The 22547-nt window shown below is 38.1% G+C and overlaps 1 protein-coding gene across 1 annotated transcript in view; it reads right to left on the reverse strand.

Annotated features, from left to right (window-relative positions):
* Positions 1 to 22547, reverse strand: part of PRDM6 (PR/SET domain 6) — a 73769-nt gene that overhangs the window by 42279 nt on the left and 8943 nt on the right. Inside the window, exon 2 of the mRNA XM_075020769.1 lies at positions 21232 to 21539. Coding sequence (XP_074876870.1) covers positions 21232 to 21539 — 308 coding nt within the window. The remainder of the gene's footprint in view (positions 1 to 21231; positions 21540 to 22547) is intronic.

Raw genomic sequence — 22547 nt, forward strand, 5'->3', positions numbered from 1 at the left:
AGATGCATCGCATAGGAAAAGATACCAGCCCAGTTCTGCTTTCATAAATATCTAGTATAATCACAGATCAAAAATTCTACTGATTTAGACCATGTCTACAGTGCAATCAAAATGACTGGGACTGATGCAGACAAATCTGTTCTCTAGGTATAAATTAGCTATCAGGTCACAACAGCAGGGCAATCACAGCAGTGTGGGATGTACTTAAGACTATTTACCACACTTTACTGTGAGTTTTGCATCCCATGGTAAACTCAGTATTGCTGGAGTTAGCTACATTATTTGTAAGGCTGAAATAATTACCTCGATTAAAGCTAGTTGGCTTGTGTCTGCCCAGAGGTGCAGACACATCTTTGGCTGCAGTGTAACATGCCCTTAGTGAATTTACGAGGGAAACTGATAATAAATATTGGGGTACTATTGATTGTTTCCTTTGTTCACACACAGTGTAACATGAAGTTTGTTAGTGACTTGAAAGTAGAATTTTTTCACATAACATTAACCAACTAAGGTGAAGTATATAATCTAACCCTATTACCCAATGGCCTTGTAGAGACAATGGAGAGAAACTGGCACCGTCAGAGGGCAACACATCATAAGCAAGGTTAACTGACTTAGACCAGAGACTTAACTTGCTGATATTGAATGTTAGTGACTGAGAGTGCAAAGATGACCTGCTATAAATTGCCACACCCTGGACGGAGTTCACTGAGACTACTGCTCAAAAAAGTCAGCTATTTTTGTATTGCTTTTATATTGGTTGCTTTCTAATGCTCTTTAAGAAAAAAAAAAGTATAAACAAATTTCATCATCCTAACATTCAAGTGTGGGTGTTGTAGTGCATTTTTTACTACCAAAACAAGAATAGATTCCTTATATAAATACACCTAGAAGTAAATGTATAGCATCATATCAGTCTTAAAAATTCTTAGCCTCCGTTACGACTGGACTATGAAAGCATGCTGTCAACCAATCAGGAGAAATGATGCAAGGAATATCATTCTTTTTTCCACCTTTTCTTTTTTTTTAATTTTAGCTTTCTTTCCAAAATATACTTCTTGCTTTTTTTTTTTTTTTTTTTGGTACAGTGAACAGCAGCAACAGCAGCTTTTAGCAGAGCTGTGGTTGTAATGCTGCTGAAAGCTGCTTCCCGAAAATGACCTTTCCTACCCAGTAAATTATTCCAGCAGAGGAAGTCAAAAGCAAAAGAAAAAAAAAAATCACTTTTGTCATATTGCTCACAAAACTACTGTGTTGGGAAAGCTTTTCGGACACATGCTTAAAAGTAAAAAAAAAACCTAAAAGCATGCCACTTCCACTCAATTTTAATTTCAAGACCTGACTGGCTGGGATGCCTCAAGTCATTCTCTGGAAGCCTTGAGATAGTATGCAAGTGGCAGGAATATGACTATGTCTGGAGCCTGACAATAATTGCATACCACTGCTTGCATTGCAGCAAAATCTTGACATTGCAAACAACAGCATAAAATAATAGAGCCTGGTGAGATTAACTATTTCAACCTTATCAGATGGAGGAGAAAAAAGGCTTTACTTAAGACCTGAGGCTCTTATCCTCCCACTGGGAGAAGGGCCAAGGGAAAGCATAGTTTCTGCAGGAAAGATGACAGTGGCTCCAAGCAGTCTATCACTCCACAGAAGAACCAGGTTGAACTGGGAGGGCAGGTGGGCTTCCAGTAAAGCAGCTGCGTCTCCCTTGCTGACCTGCTCTCTCTGAAGGTACCACCCCAGATCACCCAGCAGTTCCTGCAACACCACAGCCTTGTCTCATGGTGGACATAAGTATCTTCTGACTTCTCCAAAGGCAGAGGTCTTTGCAGGTCTCTTTCTTAACAGAAGAGAAATCACTGCTGGCAAAATTGGGTCTTTGGGATGCAGATTATATTCAGTCTTGTCCAAAATGAAGGACCAACTCTGCCTTCCAGCAAAGCCTAGTCAGAAAGATTTAATCAGACAGAAAATCGTCTTGGTGCTTGTAGCAGTATAAACTAACAGGAGCTGAGGCACAGGAGACAGTACAGCGTATCTTCAAAGAGGGAACACAGGCACTAAGAAAAAAGATTGTGTGAAACTATGTAACAGTGTCATCTAGTGACTCCTGCCATAATCTTACTATCCAGACAGTGTAACCAGCTACCAGGAAGGCCAGTTTTTACCCTGTTGAAGTGAGCTCTATATTAACACTTAGCATTCAGCTATGACAAGATTTCATGGGCAAACTGAGTGCTCACATACACAAATATGACATTTGCAAACAAGTGTCTGATGAGCACACGGACATCCTTAACTGCATATGTGGAAATCCCAGTGGAATGCCAATGCCAGGCATGGTGCAGGTCCTGTCTTGCGTCACGGAAAGCATCTGTCATGATGGTGCTGACATACAGTTCACAATTATACCACCTAGTGAGACTCCTTTGAACTTAGTCCTCCATGTAATCTGCAGAACATTTTGCAAGGTCCTGCAGATCACCAGGGAGCCCTGGACAACAGCTTAGTAACCTCTGGTGGAAGCAACCACAGTTATGAGTAGGCAACTTGGCTGTTTTCTTTTTTTTTTTTTTAACATCTGTTCCTAACACCAAGGATGATGTATCTATAACCAGTGACTAAATCCTGTACCATACCTCCTTATTTCTAAGCTCACTCACTGAATGAGAGCTAATCTGTTCATAAGGTTAATGAGAGCCCATTAGCACGATGCTCAAACAGATGTTTCTTTGATTCTTTCCTGTTTCCTTTCTTCTTGGCTGAAAGTCTGTTTCCCACATAAGAAAGCTGCTTCTCCTATGAAGACACGCTGAGAGAGTTGGGGTTGTTCAGCCTGGAGAAGAGAAGGCTCCAGGGAAACATAACAGCCTTCCAGTACCTAAAGGGAGCCTACAAGAAAGCCCAAGAGGGACTTTTTACAAGGACATGTAGTGACAGGACAAGGGGTAATGGCTTTATATTGAAAGAGGGTAGATTTAGATTGGATGTAAGGAAGAAGTTCTTGACTGCGAGGGTGGTGAGGCACTGGAACGGGTTGCCCAGAGAGGCTGTGGATGCCCCATCCCTGGAAGTGTTCAAGGCCAGGTTGGATGGGGCTTTGAGCAACCTGGGGTAGTGGAAGGTGTCCCTGCCCATGGCAGGGGGGTTGGAACTAGAGGACCTTCAAGGTCCCTTCCAACCCAAACCATTCTGTGATTCTAGTATTTGATAACAAAGACCATTAATAAAAATGCAAAAGCTTAACTAATGTATTGGATTCTTTCCTTTTTAGAGTTATGAAGTTCTTCACAAAGTGTAATACTTGCCAAAGAATACAGTTAAAGGCATGAGCATTTTGTTCTATTTCCATTATAATTAATTAAACTGCCAGAAACATTGTCCAAAGAGCATTCAGTCTGACAAACTTCGAAAATCTGGAAAATGTAATGCAAGTGTGACACTTGTCTGTAATTCATGTACCTGTTTACAGGGGTATAAACCACACTGAAAAATTTATTAGCTAGTTATAAATTAAAAAAAAATAGAATAAAAATAGAATAAAATTAAATAAAGTTTAAGAGAATTGGATTTTTTTTGCATATACCTTGAGTTTCAAATCACATTCACCTCCTTCCTTTGCTTTATACTGTACTGCTTAAGTGCTTTAAATGTTACATATCAAAACTTAATGTAAGCTTCCAGAAAATTAAGCACAAGTTTTATTATTGGTTTGATAATGAATTTGTCTGATCCTGCTGTGACCTTAACACTCAAAATTAAGTGTCAAAAAAAAAAAAAATTAATCCAGTTTCAGATTTTCTTATCTGAGGTTTGCACATACCGTGCACCTGAAAGATCTGTGGCATCTAAGTAGAGACCATCATAATAAACAGCTCAGCACAACAGGCAAATTGGGACAGTTGGGGTTTTTTTTCTTCCTAGGACACTAACCTCTTGCATTCAGTCTGATCAGTGAGCTCTGCTCAGAACCATGATCACTGATTTAGGTGGCTTCAGGAGCAGAATCTCAAACCTTGCTACCATTATGCGATGCAGCCTAATGAGTCACACCTGGGCACACTGCAGTGATGCATCCAGGCTAACAACATTGAAAACTCAGCTATATTGTACCATGTAGGTACAATAGCTCATTCCGAAATACCTCAGCTCAACACCTCATTGTAGAGGGCAGAGATATCTTTTGTGACCAAAGGACACTAGCATCCAATGACAATGTCTTTGCTTTTGATGGTTTCAGCTCAGCTCCATCTGGGCAAGTGACTGTAGACTGCAATCTCACTAGTTCTAACTGGTTCATTGTTGGCAGTCCCAACAGGAAAGTCAAAAAAAACAACCAAACAACCAAACAAACAAAACAGGAGAAAAGTAATGCTTTTGGAGCAAGGTTGAGGCAAGTTGAAGGAATAAAGAGGAAGAGAGAAGTTCCCAGATATGTGAAAGAGTCTTTTGGCTTTCATTTTGAAACAAAGTTATAAGCACTTTTCTCTGCCAGAACAGTCTTAGAAATATATAACAAAGAAGAAGAAGAAAAAAAAAAAAAGGCTAGCAGTATTTCAGCTTAGAAAAGTCCTGAACCTCCTTTCTGTAATATGAGTAAAACAACAGGCTGCTCTGCTTCCTTTCCCAGACCTGATCCAAGGGGCAACTTTCTGAGGAACCCCAGAGCCCAGGAATAAGCTTTCACCAGAACCAAACCATCACAGCCTGTTCCCTTTAGGAAGAGGAAATCTGAACGTAATACGGGATGTTCCCAGGTCCCACTTCTCAACGGGGACATGAGGGCCAGCAATACCACTTCTTCGGCACAACATCTAAGAACAGCTTATGTCCAGCAGTCACCTTGTGTTCCTCATCTGCAACACTCCTAATCCCTCCTGTCTTACACTGCCTAGATGCAGTTCTTCTTTCCCACCCTTTATCCACCCATCTTTTCTTTTTCACCTTCACACACTCTTGTCTCTCAGGCTTTTCATCCCAGCTCCACTTTGTGTTCCAAATGCAGCCATTCCTTTCCAAAACAGTGAAGCATTTGGATACCTCAGCAATTTGACAACATGCATATAACAAATCTGAGAAAACTGTATAATTTTTGTTCCCTTGAAACTCATCTTCTTTATCTGCTCTCTTCCATGATTTCTTTTATGGTACCAAAATGACCACGTGCTAGTTTTATGTTGGGACAAGAATTATTTATTTCTGAGGCACATGACTCCAAGGTGCTGAAAAAAACAAGTAATAAAAATGTGAGATGGAAAGAGATTCTTCTACAATAAGTTCTCTTACCTCTTAGCCCACTTGAGAATATAATCTAATAACAATACACTGAAGTTAGGAGAATGCTCTGGAATCCTTCAGCCTATGAGTTTGGTGTCCGATTTTACACAGGTAACACCCTTGATACAGCCACATTTGGATTTACAAGGCACATCTGTAAGGACAACTAGATTGACATGATTTAATTTCAGACAGTATTTTTTCTTCATAACTGCAAAGAAAAATCAAACACATATGAATGATGTTCAAAGAAATACGTCTGATACCCTCATAAAGCTAATGCTGACTTAGAATATTTATAGCAAAATAGTGCAAGATTTTGTATGTGCTGTATAGCCTCATTTGTTAAAAAAATATATTTTATAAGTGACAAGCCCAAGTGAAAAATTTTATATAGTACAGGATAAACCACCCAAGTAGTTAAATCAATTCCTTTCTGTTTAATTTTGCTATTTGTTTTTCTATCTGAGCTGCCAATTTTCTAACATATTAGAGAAGAAGTAGGAAAGTCTTTTTGATTGATAACAAGCTCAGATTTCTGTGTCAGATCAGTGGAGACTTTTTTCAAAGTAAGAATTCGGTACGTTGCTCTTACATTCTTAGACAATTATTCTACAAAAATTATTTAAATGCTCTTTTTTTAGCTGCTTTGACAAGAACACCAAAACAGTTCACATCACCCTTGACCTGCAGGGTGTACATCATCTTGTCAACATATAAACAAACACATGATGGGCTGTATTTTAATAGATTCTGTAAATATCAAGATCCAATTCATCAAAAGGTTTGCCAAAGTGACAGCTGTGGGGGTTGTGGTATATGGTTGCATGTCCATTCAGTGTTGTTGCAATAGGATCATTGCAAGAAAATTCAGAGCTACTGTTGCTCTTTGTTCCATATCATTATTTCTCTGGAGCTCTGGGTTAAGCTGCAGTCTGTATAAGCCACTTCATGTATAAGGGAAATATGCAGACTTCCGGGCAGAAGCCACATGGCTGGCTTTTATAATAATCCCTCTCCTCTCTCCCCATCTTTATCAGACAATTCCTCTGATGTGCTGCACTGTGTCAGAAAAGGAGGCTGAGAGGAATTTAAAAGCACAGAAACTCTTACTTGGGAGAATGAGCAGAGCTCGGTTTCGATAAGGTTTACACAGACACAGTAACTTTTCTTGGTTGGCTTCATAGCTTCATGGACTTTAAAGCCAGAAGGGACTCTTCAATCATCTGCTCAAGACTGTACTTCATAGACCATTAGCTTCCATCCAGAAAAAGGCACAGAAAAAAGGGAGAGGGCCAGTGTGCCATGAGTACTTGATAGCCCCATAATGGCAGGGAATTGCTAAGGCAAGAAATGGCCAGATGAATCAGCAAGCCAAGACAGCCACATCTGAAGCTGCAGAGATCATGACAAACCTGCAAGTTCAGTGGCAGTCAGCCCAGGGCACAAATATGCTAGCTGTGAAATGAAAGACTAACACCTCAAACCACTGTCCCTGACCCAATCCCTGTGGCAATTCTCTGGCCCCACAAAAAAGCAAAGAGAAAACAGAATCTACCTGGACAGCTGAGGGGAGAAATTGCCAGTAAGAGCCACACTGAAGATGAAACCCTTATGCAAAGTGCTATGAGGAAGAGGCAGGCAGTCTTGCTGTCCTCATGGGTGGCCTAGGAGTTAAAGCAAAGTGTTCAGAGGTTCACAGACCGTGAAGCCAAAGGCTCAGATCCTCCAACCCGAAGATGCAGAACTCGACACATCTAATGACACTTTAAAGAGTCAAAGTAAGTAAGGTGCCTGCCTCTTTTAGTAAGACATTCTTATGTTTAACTATTGCGAAACATAATTACCACCTTCTTTTAAGATGCATTTTGTCTTAACTTCAGCTTCTAGCCATGGTATTTTGCCTGTCCCATCTCATCCATTGAATAGAAAAGCCCATCTGCTAGGTTTGGGGTTTTTTCCATATATAAGTGGCCATACAAAGAAGTCAAATCAACTCTAACCTCTTCTATGATGAAGACAATATGTTAAGCTCCATTAAGAACTCCATTCATAGGCTTTTTTTCCAGAAGCCAATTACCTCCACAGCCACCATGTACTCTCTTCTCTTTTCCCACAGTTCTCTGGTTGTCGTCTCTAGACACAAGGTAATTCTTCAAAGATATTTCAGTCACATTATACTGTTCATTTTATACAATTTATAGCTACCATAATCCTTCTGCTGGAGAGTTAAATGCCATAACGCTCATGGGCAACTAAAACACAAATTCCTTACTCATCCACAAAGCCAAGGTCTCTCTCCTCGTCCCCTGGTGCCTTTCCAACTGACTCCTCCATGATGGAAAGATTAAGAGACTGATGTATGAACTTAAAATACTTGCCTTCTTTGAAACTCCTACCATTTTTGTTTTGCTGGAATGGGGTGTAACACTGGAGTCTTTTTATTCACTATTGAGTACAATCACCATGAAATATAGAATGAAAAGACCTAAAAAATCCAGCAATCTGACACCGGTACAAAGCTCAGGAGTCCTGATCTTGGAAGCCACTCCATGCTTTCTGTAAGTTCCTCAACACCACCAGCTCTCAACAAAGTTGAAGGAAGTAAATGAAAGCTCAGAATCATGCAGCGACATTGTGGTATGAGCTTACAGCACCCAGGCCTCCACTTGTACTATTTAGAGCTGTCATGCACACAAGAGAAGAATATTCTTACCCAATTGATTGTAGTTAGGCAATGGATTTTTTTATTATTTGTTTGTTTAAATAGTGAAGTTTACTAGAAGTTTTCAAGTCATTAATATGAAACTGTTCCTTTCAACATTATGATTTGTGAGCAGTTTTCTCAATCATTAGTACTGACTTGGCTTGTGTTTATGTGCAAAACTGCCCTATTAAACAATATAAGACCTTCTTTGGTATTTGCAATTGCACCATTTGCTCATGATTGACTTGGAGTCACTAAGAAGCCCTGTCAGTAGTACTGCTAGAATAAATCAACTGCAGCTAAAGTGGAAGCCTATCTTATCTTTAAGTTTTCAGAAAATCTAGTAAGGTGTTGGTCAAATTGTCACAAAAATTGTCACCAGCAGGCACAGTACAAAGCCATGTCAGAAGGCACAGAGATTCAGCTCAATCTAATAATAATAAACACTACCTGGGCATAATCTGGTTTCAGCCCATAAGACAATTAACCTTGCTAGGACTTGTTCCCTTGGGCATGGCACTGTGCTAGCAGACACACTCCCACATGGCTTCCAGTCCACAGCAGGATTCTGTCTGGTCAGTTTAGACCACAGACATAGCAAGCATGTGCCCGGTTGTGCCTGCCCATGGTCCACCCTTGGCACGATATCTTATTTGCTAGTGCAGCACTAAGGACATGCTGAAAGATCTCTAAGAAAAGCTTTGCATACTCAAGAATATTCACAAAGCTACCTTTTGTAGTACTTGCAAGTTTTTGAAACCTTAAACTAGCTAAAATATTTCAATTAATCAAGAAGAGTGTGGGAAAAATCCAGAGCAGAATACCGTGAGAACATGAGGGATAAAATGATTAATTCTGAATCCTAGCATTGCTTAATGTTTTGCCTGTGACTTTCTGTGGGATATCCGCAACTCATCATCAGATAGCACCAGCTCAAAAACTGAATAATAGATAGATCAGCACTGTAATGCTCATGAGACAAGTCTAGCCTGGTTTGTAAGAGAGTGGTAAAATTACCCGTAATCTTTGAGAACAAAGAGAAAGAATGGCAGTAATCTTCTACAAAAGCCATGGTCTGAGAGAGCCCTGGCTCTTTCTCCAAGCTCACTGGCACTATGTTGCCTTGCTGTCCTATTCTCCATCTTCTTCAAACACACTCTTTTAGTAGCCTGCATTTCTCTGTCGCACCAATTTTCCCTATGATCTAAAAGTCCACTTTTTCAGCCTCCATAGATACATGAATTTGCTGAGGGAAAGTGGAAGATAAGATATCTAGCTCTTCGATTTTTATGGTGACACATTCAAAGCGTATGAAGAAGGGAGAAATTTAGTCAGACTTTCAGTCTTTGGCAATCTGATCCTTGGATGGTGCACTACAAAGTCTTTCTTGCCTAGAAATTTCTCAACATTACTTCTTTTAGAGATTTACCAGGTAATTTAATACCAAGTTGCAAAGACTGACTGTAGCATTATTTAAATAAAGCAATGGAATGAACTATCAAAATATTAATGTACATCCAGTCCAGCTTTGCCTGTAAAAGAGAAAACTTTTTTTCCACAGTTAATGTAGGATGACAGCTAGAACTAGGATGTTCTCAACAGCAAACTTACTGCTAATTCTCCAAATAAATTAAAACACCTTCCACACAGAAGGAATGTTTGCCCTCTTTGTAGAAAGCACTGAGACAAATACACATCTTTCCAGAAATCATAAAAAGCATTTTAATGTAAGATTTTTACTGTAATAAATAATAAAATAAGAATTTAATAAAAAGTGAAAATAATTTAAAAGTAAAAAAAAAAAAAACTAGAACAAAGGAAAGGAAAGGTAAAAAAATAGTAAAATAAACACCATGGTGGTCCATACCTTCACTAGGTTGGCTCTAATCATAAATTATTGCCAAGACATGGAATTGCCTTGGCTTAACTATCATAGTAGCTGGCTGTTTTATCTGTGGATGCAGTGGCAAGTTTAAATTCTTGATGTCTTCCATTGCTTAAAACAGATGATCTGAAAGTCAAATGTGACACAGAAAGAGGAATTTTTCCTGAACTACCCACCAACCAGTGGCTGGGTGCAGTACAGGAACAGTGTGCTGCTCAGCTTCAGAAAGGGGAGAAGGCCTTGTGCAAACTTCTTCAGTGGTTGTCATTATTTCAAATTGTGATTGATAGTGTCCTGAGAGGCATTGCTAGCTAGTCCTGATCATAAATACAGCCACTATGACATGCAGGTCACAGAGTGGGAATAAATAGTGTAAAGTATAGTATGTGGACCTGTGAGATTTCAGAAGAGATAAGTAATAATGTGGAAGAAATATAAACTCAGAATGAAGGATTAAGCAGATTAAGACCCTACAAAGTCCTTAAAATGATCCAACATGACAGTTGCTATATCTTTAAAAAAGAAGCCATCTGATTTGCCTTGGCAGCAAACAATTAAATTGTACACAAATCAGCCTTTCAAAAGTAAAGGAAAAATCTATTTCAAACAATGAAGTAAAACTTCTGCAACACCATTGCCACTGGGACATGTCACTTTTGGGGCATAAAAATTAACATTTTTATTAAATAAACAAAAACTCACAAAGGTTAAGAAAAGAGACAGACAAATGTAGTCTTTGGAGGAAAGGGAGGCTGCAGACCTTAGCCTGACCCTCAGCCATCTTTTGTTGGGAATGGCAGACCCCAAGGTCAAATAGCTACTCAGCCAGAGTTACTGCCTGAGCCCACCCAGGCTCAGATATATAGCCTACTCTAATGTATGCACCACGATATGGTGGTCTACATACACCCCTGAGCTCAGGCCATGCGTTTTCTGCTGGAGAATGGTTACTACAAACTCATGTTGGAAATTCACCAAATCACTAGACTGGGGACACAATAGGTACCATTTGGGACAAACAAGCAAGCAAGTTAATATTCCTGAAAAACTAGCTCTTATTCCAAGTAACTTGGATGTGATTCTGGTTTGATCAGAAAAGAAAAGACAATGAAATTCAGATGAGACAACATTGATGCAAAGATTTGAATTTTTTTCCTAAAAGTGTTCATGATTAGTGTGTGGTCTAAGGAAATGCCAAAGTTCATCTTCACTTCGGTTATCTTTGTGATAAAATTGCACCAGAAACTGAGCTTCCTAAACTCCTTACCTGACTTTCAAATCTGCTGATAGATTTACAGCAAATTAAACTCTACTGTGTTGGTCCATGAATAACAGAAGAGGTTCAGCTGGGTGAAAATTTTTGGTCCCAAAACAGAAAAAAGACCTCAAATTTCTCAGGAAGCACCTCTAACCAGCAAAATGCCAGAGCCAGAGTACGGTACTTAGCAATTTGCAGGTTTGTGACCATGGAAAAGAGAACACTGCTGAAAATGCAGCTGAGATCTTAGCTTGGTACACTTTGCCAACTGCCCAAAGGGTCACAGGAGCTTTAAGTGAAATTTGTAAGTCTACGTAACTCTTTATGCAGTTCTGTTACAGCTGGCCAAAAACTAATCTGCAACCTCCGCTTTTCTGCATGAAAAAAACCATCTTGTTAAAAATTAAACTATTTTTCAGGAACCTATCAGTTTAACTTAAGTATTCTGATGATATTTTTGGATGAGTTAAAAAGACACATATTTATTTTGATGAAATATTAGTGTTTCTTCCTGAACTTTCCAAATGCATGCCATCTAGAGGCACCTAACCAACCTGTACACCAGTTTTCCTGCTCTGAAATGGAGAATGGCCCCGTGTCATGGATGAGAATAAAATTTTTAAAAATTTGAGGGTTTTTTTTCCCATCAAATGTCAAATCTTTCTCAGAATGCTTGCTCTGAAAGACAATTCATTTTTTTAGAGGTGGACAAATGTCATTTTGCTACTGCAGCTGTCACTGAAATCCTGCTGGTCACTATAAAATGAATCAACACAAACTCAGGGAAATATCTGTAGCAAAACTTCACATCTCCAATTGGAAATTAAGATGTGCTTTATTAGCAACTGATCTTACTGATCTTACAAAGAAAAAGAACATAGCCGAGTCCTCATTTTTCTCTAAGTAACTGTGCATCTCTTTCATCTCATTCTTTTACTGGAGCAATGGAAATGGGGACAGAGTTCAAGCCAACTTAGAAACAGAAATAGAGATAATAGAATATATTATCTAGAATTCAGAATTAGTGAATTCTGTGATAGTTTCCAGTTACAAGCCAACAGAAAATAGAACACTTTTTAAAAATTATTTTTACTTCAATGTTAAGCTCTTTTTGTAAAATAGTGGTCCAAAAATTAGTATCAGTCACCAACCCATACTGCTATAAAAGTTCTTTTGACAGATTGGTAAAAATTAATACCCTGCTTTCCATAGTGAATGCTGGCACAACAGCAAGAAAAAGTACGTATAAGCTAAAGCAAAAAGTACATATAAGCCATTTTTTTAAAAATACTGACCTTTACACAACTGGAATATTAGCCTAGGTAAATTGTGACCCCTAGATTTGCTTACTTAATTTGCTTTATACATGACACTTCACTTAATGTAGGATTTATTTTTTTTTCCCAGTTTAGGACTGTAACAGATACTGACCACTAGTCTATTCCAAATTCAGGGCTCTATTACAAGTGAACAACATGAAGAACAGAGCCTTCACATGGCCTCTATTTCAATAGGAGATTCTCATACTCATGATAAAACCACTTTTCTCTACTTTGTAGTTCCGCAGATTAAATCAAAACCTCTTTAGAAATGCCCTGGGGTCACTACATTTGCTTGCTTATACATCAGTAGGTCTCTACACAGAAAGTACCAGGCTGAATTACTGTTAAAATATGGATTGTTTACATACATCTTGCTAAAGCCATGCAACAAATATGGAATGTAGTACAAACAATAAATTTATGAGTTACAGATTCTTTACAAGATACCAAAAAAATGTTTTTCTTTGATGATAATATTTATCTAACTAAATACAATCCACTACTACATTGTCACTGGCAATGTAATCCTCCCGTTCTTCACAGTAAAATATTATCTTTAGGTCAAATGAATGCATTTATAGAAGGGTACCTTTATGTTGACGGTGTGTTACTGTGGCAGACAATATGCAGGTGGCTCTGCGGTTCTGAAAGAATAGTTGGCCTATCTTGGAAAAAAATGATTTAAGAATTGTGATTAAAATGATACTGTGTTATTCAGTCATGCCTGAAGACCTCATTAAATCAAAGTTCCTAGTGACATCAATGGCTATCCTGTCTGAGCAAGGACTGATTAACAACTGCAGGATATTAGTCCTGGAAGCTCATGATCTGCATGAAGCCTGACACAAATTAGCTTGTTGCTAGCTATGACTGGACCTCATCTGCAGTTTGCAAAAAGAATCTCCTGTAATCACCTGCATTTTAAGGTTTAGCATTTATGGGGTTTTCCCATGCATATTGCTTATTTTCATGCGAGTAGAAAGCACTGTGGTTTTGTGGTTGGTGGCTAGTATTTTGCAGCTTTATTGTATTTGTTTTAATATAGGAAAACTTCTAGAGCGTATTTGCTTTGTGACATAATGTCTTTACTATGTCTTGCAGAAATAATTGACTCAAATCAAGTTACTATACACTATATCTATTGGTAAATTAGAACTTTAAGATGCAACAAATAAAACACATTATTGACTTTTAAATCTTCAATCAAATAAATATTTACAGCTGCAATTTGCCAAAATTATTTACCTTTCAATAACGGATCACCAAGAGAATATGCACTACAGACTCAAGTGAATGCCTTGGCCATCAGCAAACAAATTACAAACAGAAGAAAAAATAAGTGTTCCGGCTATCATTACAGTCTATAAATAGCTGATGTGGTTCTCTTTAAAGATGTGTGATCTTCTACATTAGCAGACTTTTTCAATGCATAATTGACCTTGAGATGGAGAATAACCTCGTAGTAGAGTGGCTTTTCTTTTAGGGAACAATGAGTATAGATATTAGAGGATGTGCCTGTTGTCAATGTTCATTGCTGAAATCTGCCTATACCACACTGGGACAATCAATTTTGTAAATGATTGCAATAATCAAGGAAATTGCCTAATTTATAAATCCTGGCATACAGCATTTTAATGGATTCCTACATTTTAATGCTGATGCTTTCAAAGCCAAATGAATTGTTGTCCAAACTGTCACTACACAAAATGATAAAAACATTCAGTCTTGTGGGTAACTACATCTCATGGATATTCAGACCATCAGGTACATAATCACTCGTTAGTGAATTCTGTGATAGTTTCCAGTTACAAGCCAACAGCAAAAAGCCACAGTTTTCTTATGAAAAAGCCTTCTCTGGAACCGAGGGCTAAAAATAGTTGAGTACTACTGAACTAATACATTAAGAAAATTCCTAGCCTTCTTTGTCCAGGTAAGATAGCACACTATTTTACCTTCTTCTTTTTTTCCGTACATGAAAAAGAATAATCTTATTTCTGTAACAAAGAGGCAGGTCCGACAACGTTTTGACCATGAATCACATCAGTGCAGGCACCACCCATAGGGAAGGAGAACAAATGCAGGGCTTGGTGCCACGGCTGTTGCTGGTGGGTAATTCCACCTAATCCACTCTCCAACTCGCTCTCCATACTTAAGCCGGTTCTGCAGGCGTAGTTATACATGAATTGCTATTCTCAGTTAAACCTTAAGCAATTGATTTCAGCCAATAGTGGGCTGCCAGTACTTTACTTACTGCTCAATCTCACTAACCTGACATTTATGGTGTACTGATTGGCCTCTGTCAGTGGTGGTGGTTGTAAATTCACTTTGAAAAGCTTTGTGTTAACAGCCTTCAACCAGGCTCTGAGACGAGTACGGGCAGGCAAGCTGACAATTGCTCGACCTCCTGCCCTTATTACAGTGAGTAAATCAGGCTTTGAGCCATTAGGCTGGAGCCCGAGGCCTACACAAAAAGGATTGACATGACTAAAGGTCAACCTCTGTCACACATGTGTAACAATTTGGATAATGGAATTCTGTAACTTATCTGGAAAAGGTGCCAAATGCGTGGAAGGAAAGTATACCCTGGGCTGAATTTCGCAGCTCTTAGGTTGCTTAGAAGTCTGCATTTTAAAGGCCATGCATGTTTGATGACATGAAACCCAGGGGACCAAAACACGTAAAGCAGTGATTGAGACAGTTCTGCAAAATATTGAACTTCACCACCACCCTGGAAAGCGTATGCTGCAGTTTTGGCTTATCAAATCTATAACCAATATATTATTGGCATCAGGTATGCAACACATTTTGGATATCCATATATCTCATTAAAATACTGCCTTTATTCCCCCACTTTGAATCAAAAGTCAATAGAAATAATTCACTGTTAATGGTACCATAAATTATGACTTATTTCAGGCATTACAAACTAGATTTCATCCAACAAAGGAAATACTTTTTTACTAACTAATAAAAAAAAAAAAAAAAGCCAAGTGTTTCCATAATATTGGTGATTGGATCACTTTGGAGCAATATGGAAAGGTAGTGGTCAAATAAGGACAGAAATGAGCTTTTATATTTATTTGTGTTCCATTTCAGTATTTTTGTGTATTACATAATAAAATCTCCAAGGTGAGATTATGTGCCATGGAAAAACAGACGGTCCCTGTGTGATCTGGCAATTTAGAAAATATTTTTTTTCTGAGAATAGTGTGTGTCCGGACGCGTGCATGGACGCGTGCAGTCCATGGAATTATTGTTTTCAGTAACACTGTTGAGATTCTGGGGCTGTATCCAACTCCTCACCAAAGTTTATTCCAAACTTCACTTCGTTAAATAGGAAGAGAATCAGTCCCTGTACCAAATTAGATTTATTTTGTTGCACATGTGCTTAGGCTTATTTATCTGCTCAGGCATACAAAAGATACTTTGTGTACATGGAATAAACATACCAAAGACACAGAGATACATGAAGATAAGGTGTGAAAAGTCTTATAAAAATCACAGGGTTTCTAAAAGAAACATCAAGGTTTAGTTTAGCTTTTCTAAGAATAAGAATTAACAAACACAAAGTAGATTTTATATTTGGGATCAAACTAAGTTTCTATTGACCTTAAGTAAGAAATCTTTAACTTTAAAAAGTTATCTGGAAAAATGTGATACTAAGTGATCCAGAAATACTAGTGTTAGCAAGCTGCTTTATAACAGCTTAGAGCAATTTTCTTCTAAGCTACATAAATTAAAGGAGCTGTGGCACTGAATGTGCTCTTACTGAACTTTCAGCTTAGTAAGCTACTGAACACAACATTAGGGATATTTCCAGTAGGCAGTATGTGAACTTAAAATCCATGTAAAAGTAAAATTATTGTGTTTTTTTAATAGAAAATAAGCACAAGGGTGGTACACCACACAAAATCCTCAGAAAAGGCAAAACAAAGCAACAGGACAGCACCAGCTGTTACTGTGCATAATGTAAGATATAATAGTAATATAACTAAGGTTTTTTTCCAAGACAAAATTATTTTAATTTCATGAACATGACATATTTGAAACAGGGCTGACAAGCAGTCTAGAATACTAGATGATGGATTGCTGAGAAACATAATTTTCACTTTAATAGAACTACGGCATGCACGTAATTCTATCCCCCAGTGCTTTGCTGTAACAGCGAATTTAGTCCAAAACTACAGCCTTGAGAATCTGAATAGAAATCTATCACCATAAGTGGAATGAGTGCTGCCTTGGAAAGGTAAGAATACTCTCTGCATATTAATTTGTACAGAAATGTGCAGTACCGCTGCATGGACTCTAGCCAGCATGCATCCCAGCAAAATGCCTGTTCTTGGTCCAGATGAAGTCAAATGCAATGTTTTCTTTGACTTCGGATGAGGTACAAAAAGTCCAAAAAGTACCAAAATTGTATTTTATTAAAATGACATGCACACTTTCTAGTAGTGCCAGTTAATCCTGTCCTTTTAAGAGGTCAATCAGTAACACGGGTTTAGCATTTTGTAATTACTAATGAACCCCCTGCTGTACGTATATTTTGCTCATCCCTATAAAAAAAACTAACATATGAAAAAGCATTTCTTCCAGAAAAGCAAAACTTAAGTCAAGTTAAAATAAAGTGAAATACTATATTTTACATTCTTGGGCTATTCCAAGAAAAAAAAATATTTGACCTCTGACAAAAAAAAAAAAATCAAGAAAGACAGCAAACTCTCAGGCAAATGAAGAAAAGGAAACTTTTCTAAGAAGAATCTAAGTAAGATTCTATCCTTTGTTATGTCTGTCAGTAAAAGTTTTTTCTTCTAAACTGCATTTGCAGGGAAAAAGACCATTCATGATTTAGCTGTTTCCAGAAGTTTGGAGCTTGAAAAACTTCTACTACTAAAATGTATAAGCCGTTTAAACTTCTTTATTTTATTCTAATAGAATTTAAGTGTATATTGTATACATTCCTTAAGTCTACTCTTATTAAATTTTGATGTTAAACAGAAAGGGGAAAACATGTGCAACTAGATTAATTTATCTCCAGGGAGTAAGGACACATTAATAATTGAGATAATGTTTTCATACATGTTGGAATCAAGGGTGCCTTTTTACTTCTTTATTAGAAAACACATTAGGGGAAAATTATCTCATTTTCATCAGTAAGACCTAATTGCTGAGAAAGTCTCTTGTTTTCTTTGCAATAACAAAAGGATTGTTCTCATTTCTTCAAAATGAAAAAAAAAAAAAGAAAGAAAAAAAGATCAGAATTATTATCAAGCAGAGCTGGAATAAATGCCTGTATTACCAAAGAGAGTGTTTACTTAATACACCCAGTCCTGTTTTTGTTTTAAACAAATCAGAGTTTATTGTATTTTTATAAAATACAAGCAAACTCTAGATTGGATAGAAGTGGGCCAAAGGGGAAAAAAAAAGAACTACAACTAAAAATGACTAGTATTTTTGGCTTTCTGAAGGGCTGATCTTTCTGTAAGTTATAAAAAATTATCTTGGCTGATTGCAAGAGAACTCTATAATTTCCCATGAACACCCATAGGTGTCAAGGCCTGTTGTGAGGTAATGGAATGGTATGTAATTTACTCTGAATCGCTCTACGTTATGCTGCATGGATTACATACAAAGCAAACATTGAGTGCATGGTGGGAACACTTGTGCAGACAGACTGGAGCATATTTCCATAGTGTTGAACTATACATCAAATGCAGTGCTTCTGATGTTTCCCACAACAAAGAGAATAAAAAAAGCTGCCAAATCAGTAACTATGCTTAAAAGTCTTTGCAATAGTCCTTCTATTTATCTGGCGTACACTGAAAACAAAGAACTGTAAATGAAAACAAAAATTTATCAACTTTACTTTGCAGTGCTGAAAGAAAAAAAAAATAGAATCCTATTTACGGTACTAAGAAAGATAAGTTCTCTCTATAAGGTCCATCAAATCCTAATGATGAATAACTAATCTGTATTTGCAGCTATCTTGAAAAGATTGGTGGAAGAGAGTTGACTAAATCCACAACTTTAAAAAAGGACAATGATGAAACACTCATTTAATGCTTACAGTGATTTAATCCACATTCCTATACCATATAGACTAAAAGAATACAGACTATTCAGATACATACTTTCAATTGCTTTTATTTATTTTCACAGATCAGCTTTGTAAAATCCCACACACTTTCTGATTACTTTCTTTTGCTATACCTTTTCTTTATTAAACATCAGTTCTCTGACAGATAAAACATACCAAATTGAAAGACAAAACAAATGAGAAACAGCCAAAACTTTTAGCTACAGCTTAGGGTATGTGATTCTTTGCTAACAATTTTTGCCATTAACAGAAATAACCTGAGACCATAAGCTGCCCACAATACTTCCCCCCAAAACCCTAAATTTAATTATTATTTTTAAGAAAATTAATTTAAAATACACACGCTCATTTTGCCAGCCAACAGGAAATCTGTGTTGTGTGTTAAGAGCAGAGGAGCAAACCCACAGAAAAACTCATCAATGGCCTGAATCTGGCACATGCATCAGTACTACTTCTTACTTTTACTTAACATCTTTTTCTTCCTTGCTTTTGGCTTTCCCCCCAGCAACCTCCCTTCCTTTATTGCTTTAAAACAATTTTTAAGTTCATCTGAAATTAGACTAAAAAATTCTTGCCTATTTTAAAAATATATTATCAATATTTGCAACTTAACTTGCATAAAACTGATTTGTAATAAAAAAAATGATACTGTAAATATTTAAGGATAATGTAAAATTCTCTTAACTCCATTTATTTTAGCTAAATTTCAATGGTTTATGTAGCTTGATGATCTGGCAAGCTTATTTTATTATTTTATATTCTGTTAATTAGCATAGTATAAACCACAAAACCCCTCTTAACAATGAAAATAAAGCCTCCAACATCATTATAGAGTGTTCCATTAAAAAAAAAATATTAATAACATATCCCAAAATGCTCTCATTATAATCACTGGGCTTTGGTAGGAACAGATTTAAGTCCAATTTATTCATTTCTGCTATACAAGAGAAATTCCATCCCCACTAAAGGCAGCAACAAAACTCCCAATGACTGCAAGTCATCCAATTTTACTGAGTACATTTAGGTGTGTTCTGAGACTGGTATTTCACTCTAATGTGAAAATCTCCCTCTTGCCACAGTGACTCTTCTGGGTAAATATTTTGGGACAAAGACCCTGATGTGTTATTTAGTATTTGTTTGTGTATAGGAAATGCATGGGAGCTCCTACTCATAGAAAGAAGTCATATGTATTAGATAGTATGCAAAAATAGACCATAATGATTAAAAGAGGTAATCATCAGTCCCAAAGAGCTGACAACCTAAATATTCACAGGTTTTCTGTGAACAAGTGCTATACACAACCTTCTGGCTCCACAACAGCAAATATCTTTTAAAAATCCATTCACTTTTACTGTATACCCAGTGAAGACAGCAAAAACACTCTTTGCATCTTCATGGACTCCTTATCGGGTTTCTAATCAGCAAGCATGTCCCCTTATATTCTGAAGATTCGGATTTGGTCTAGATGAGTAAATATCACCTGCAGATCTAAAGGCATGTTTCTACTGACTCTCCGTAGCACTTAGTCTTGAGGGGAGCAGAAGCTGCAGCTACAGAGGACTAAGCAGAACTAAGAAACGACACCTTCCAGCACAAAGCAAAGAAGAAATGAATGGTAGACGACTAGGTAGACAGTAGGCTGTTTCTGTAAATAAGAAGTACTGACACACACAGGGATTATACGTGTTCCCTATTAATTATTAGATCTGTGTGTAAAATGAGCATATACTGTCTTTTCTTTCTGAATTAACTTACCACAAGATGCTGTTGTTAGCATCTGCGTACAAACTATACCTAAGCACAAACTCCAGTGCTTCACTGGAGAAAATGTACATGGTCAGGAACAGTAACAGCCATGGATGCCCCTGTACAGCAAAGGAATACAATAGCGGGTTTATGATCTGTTCTGCCAAACCACAATCAGTGTTCATCACAAAATAAACCCAACTACCACAGCCTGAATGTTTTCATATCAATTATCGCCATTATCCTCTCTAAGATGGTGACAAATACAAAAAAATAACATCTTCAGAGAGCTGAATGTGACTTTCACACAAAAGCACTGAAAGCATCATTAGGGGAATGCACAGTCAGTGCAGGACCAGAGTTGAACTAAACTGTGAACAAGCACTAATACCTTCACTGTGCAAATAGCAGGGCTGTAGAATAAGCTCCTGCTAACACCATTTTCAGGAGCTAAAGCTCCTGAAACACCATTTGTTTCAGCAGCTTTCTTGGACTGTCTGTAGGCCACAGTGGTGGTACAATACGCCACCTCAACCCACATGTGCTACTCACACTAAGAGGACACAGCTGGTACTGTGACCTGAGAGCTCCATCAGTTCTTGTTACTCAGGTCAAAAGGTAAAGAGCACTGGGTGTTGTAACCTTCATCATTCGCTGGCCACATCTCTCTATTCTGCAGTACAGCACCTGCAACAATCTGCTCTTCCCATGCAAATCAGCTGGAGCTCTGAGGTGTCCACTGGTTTTCTGGATACCTCTAGTGCAGCAAGGCTTTTGCTTGCACTGTCTACATTTTCAAATCTGCTGGGTCGGCTTACTTAAATTGTGTTGGGTTTTTTTCATGGCTAGTGATTAGTGCTAGTACTACATGTAATTAAACTCAATGTCTACTTCAAAACAACAAAATCTGACAAGGAACGAAAGATGACAACTTACTTCCCAGAGATGCTGAGTGTTCCTGATGGCTCCGGCTTGAACCTTCTCTGGCAAGAGCAGGACTCCCTGGAAGGGCCCAATCCAGGTGCCCTGTTGGATCCGCTGTGCCGCACAAATGCCGTAGGCCAGGCCAGGCACTGTGCTGGTGCACAGGCACACTTCCCGGGGCAGGTCCCGGAGCCACTCTGGGATCTCAGGTGGAGGGGCTGCTGCAGCAGCACTGCTGGTGCCCACCAGACGGCGCAGGGAGTGGAGGGGCCCATGCATGGGGCACTCGCCGTTGCGGTTATCAGCGCACATGTCACATCCTGTGGGGCAAAGAGGGAGAAACACCATCAATATGGTGCTGGTGGCCACCACACTGTGACATGGCGTGTGGCCACCACTACGGACAAGACCATGCAGACCCCTCTAATTTTCCCGCCATTTCACGGCAGCTCAGCACTCACACACACCGTGCCCTTTTGCATGTTCCTTAGGATAGTTTTCCTAATCTCGCCAGAGCCCTTAATAAGAAATCCCAAAGGCTGAGCAATACCTGCAGACATTTTGCAAGCCTGGTATGTTCACAGACTTGCCAAGACTCATTTATTTTAACACAGTTTCTTAAGATTCATTTTTTGACAAATACAAATAGCCCATTTAAACCTTCCCAGTGTGTTTCGGTGAGACTTTTTAAAACACAGTCATAACACCTTACAAGTCCCCCTCATTGGCCTTTCCACAGCTCAGCCCAAGGGTTTAATTGTAACAGGATTTAATTTCATCCTTATTTTAAATGAACATTCGCTCTACATTTTACATTAACGTGTGTGTGCATGCCTGTCTGTTTAGAAAATAAAATAAATAGAACAGAACCTCATGAATGACAAATCAGAGCATGCATGGACATTTACTTTTATATAGACTAATCTAAATTGAATTTGTGTAGCAAATATTACTGATTCCTAGCACATGTTTAAAAATTTTTATTGAATGGGAATGCATGGGGTTTGCCTGTTACATGTAGCTGAGGCTAAGAACCAAACCAGCATGTCCAGTTTTGTGAGCAGCTCCCATGAAAAAGATGAGTTTGTAAAAATGTTAATTTCCCTAACTGCTGTTATTAAGGGATGATGTTTCTCTATTTTGGAAAGATCCTACAGTGTTTTTCCTTTTATGAGCAAAGAAAATTTTGGTTAAATGTTTCCACTGCACACAATTGCACATGCCATGAATATACAACTTCCAGGAAAACGTTTCATCCTCAGGAAATCCATTTCTCTCAAGGTATGCTGAGTTAACATAACAATAAATCTATCGAAATAGGTTACTGT

This window comes from Buteo buteo, chromosome Z, assembly GCF_964188355.1.
Source record: "Buteo buteo chromosome Z, bButBut1.hap1.1, whole genome shotgun sequence".
Taxonomy (NCBI): Eukaryota; Metazoa; Chordata; class Aves; order Accipitriformes; family Accipitridae; genus Buteo; species Buteo buteo.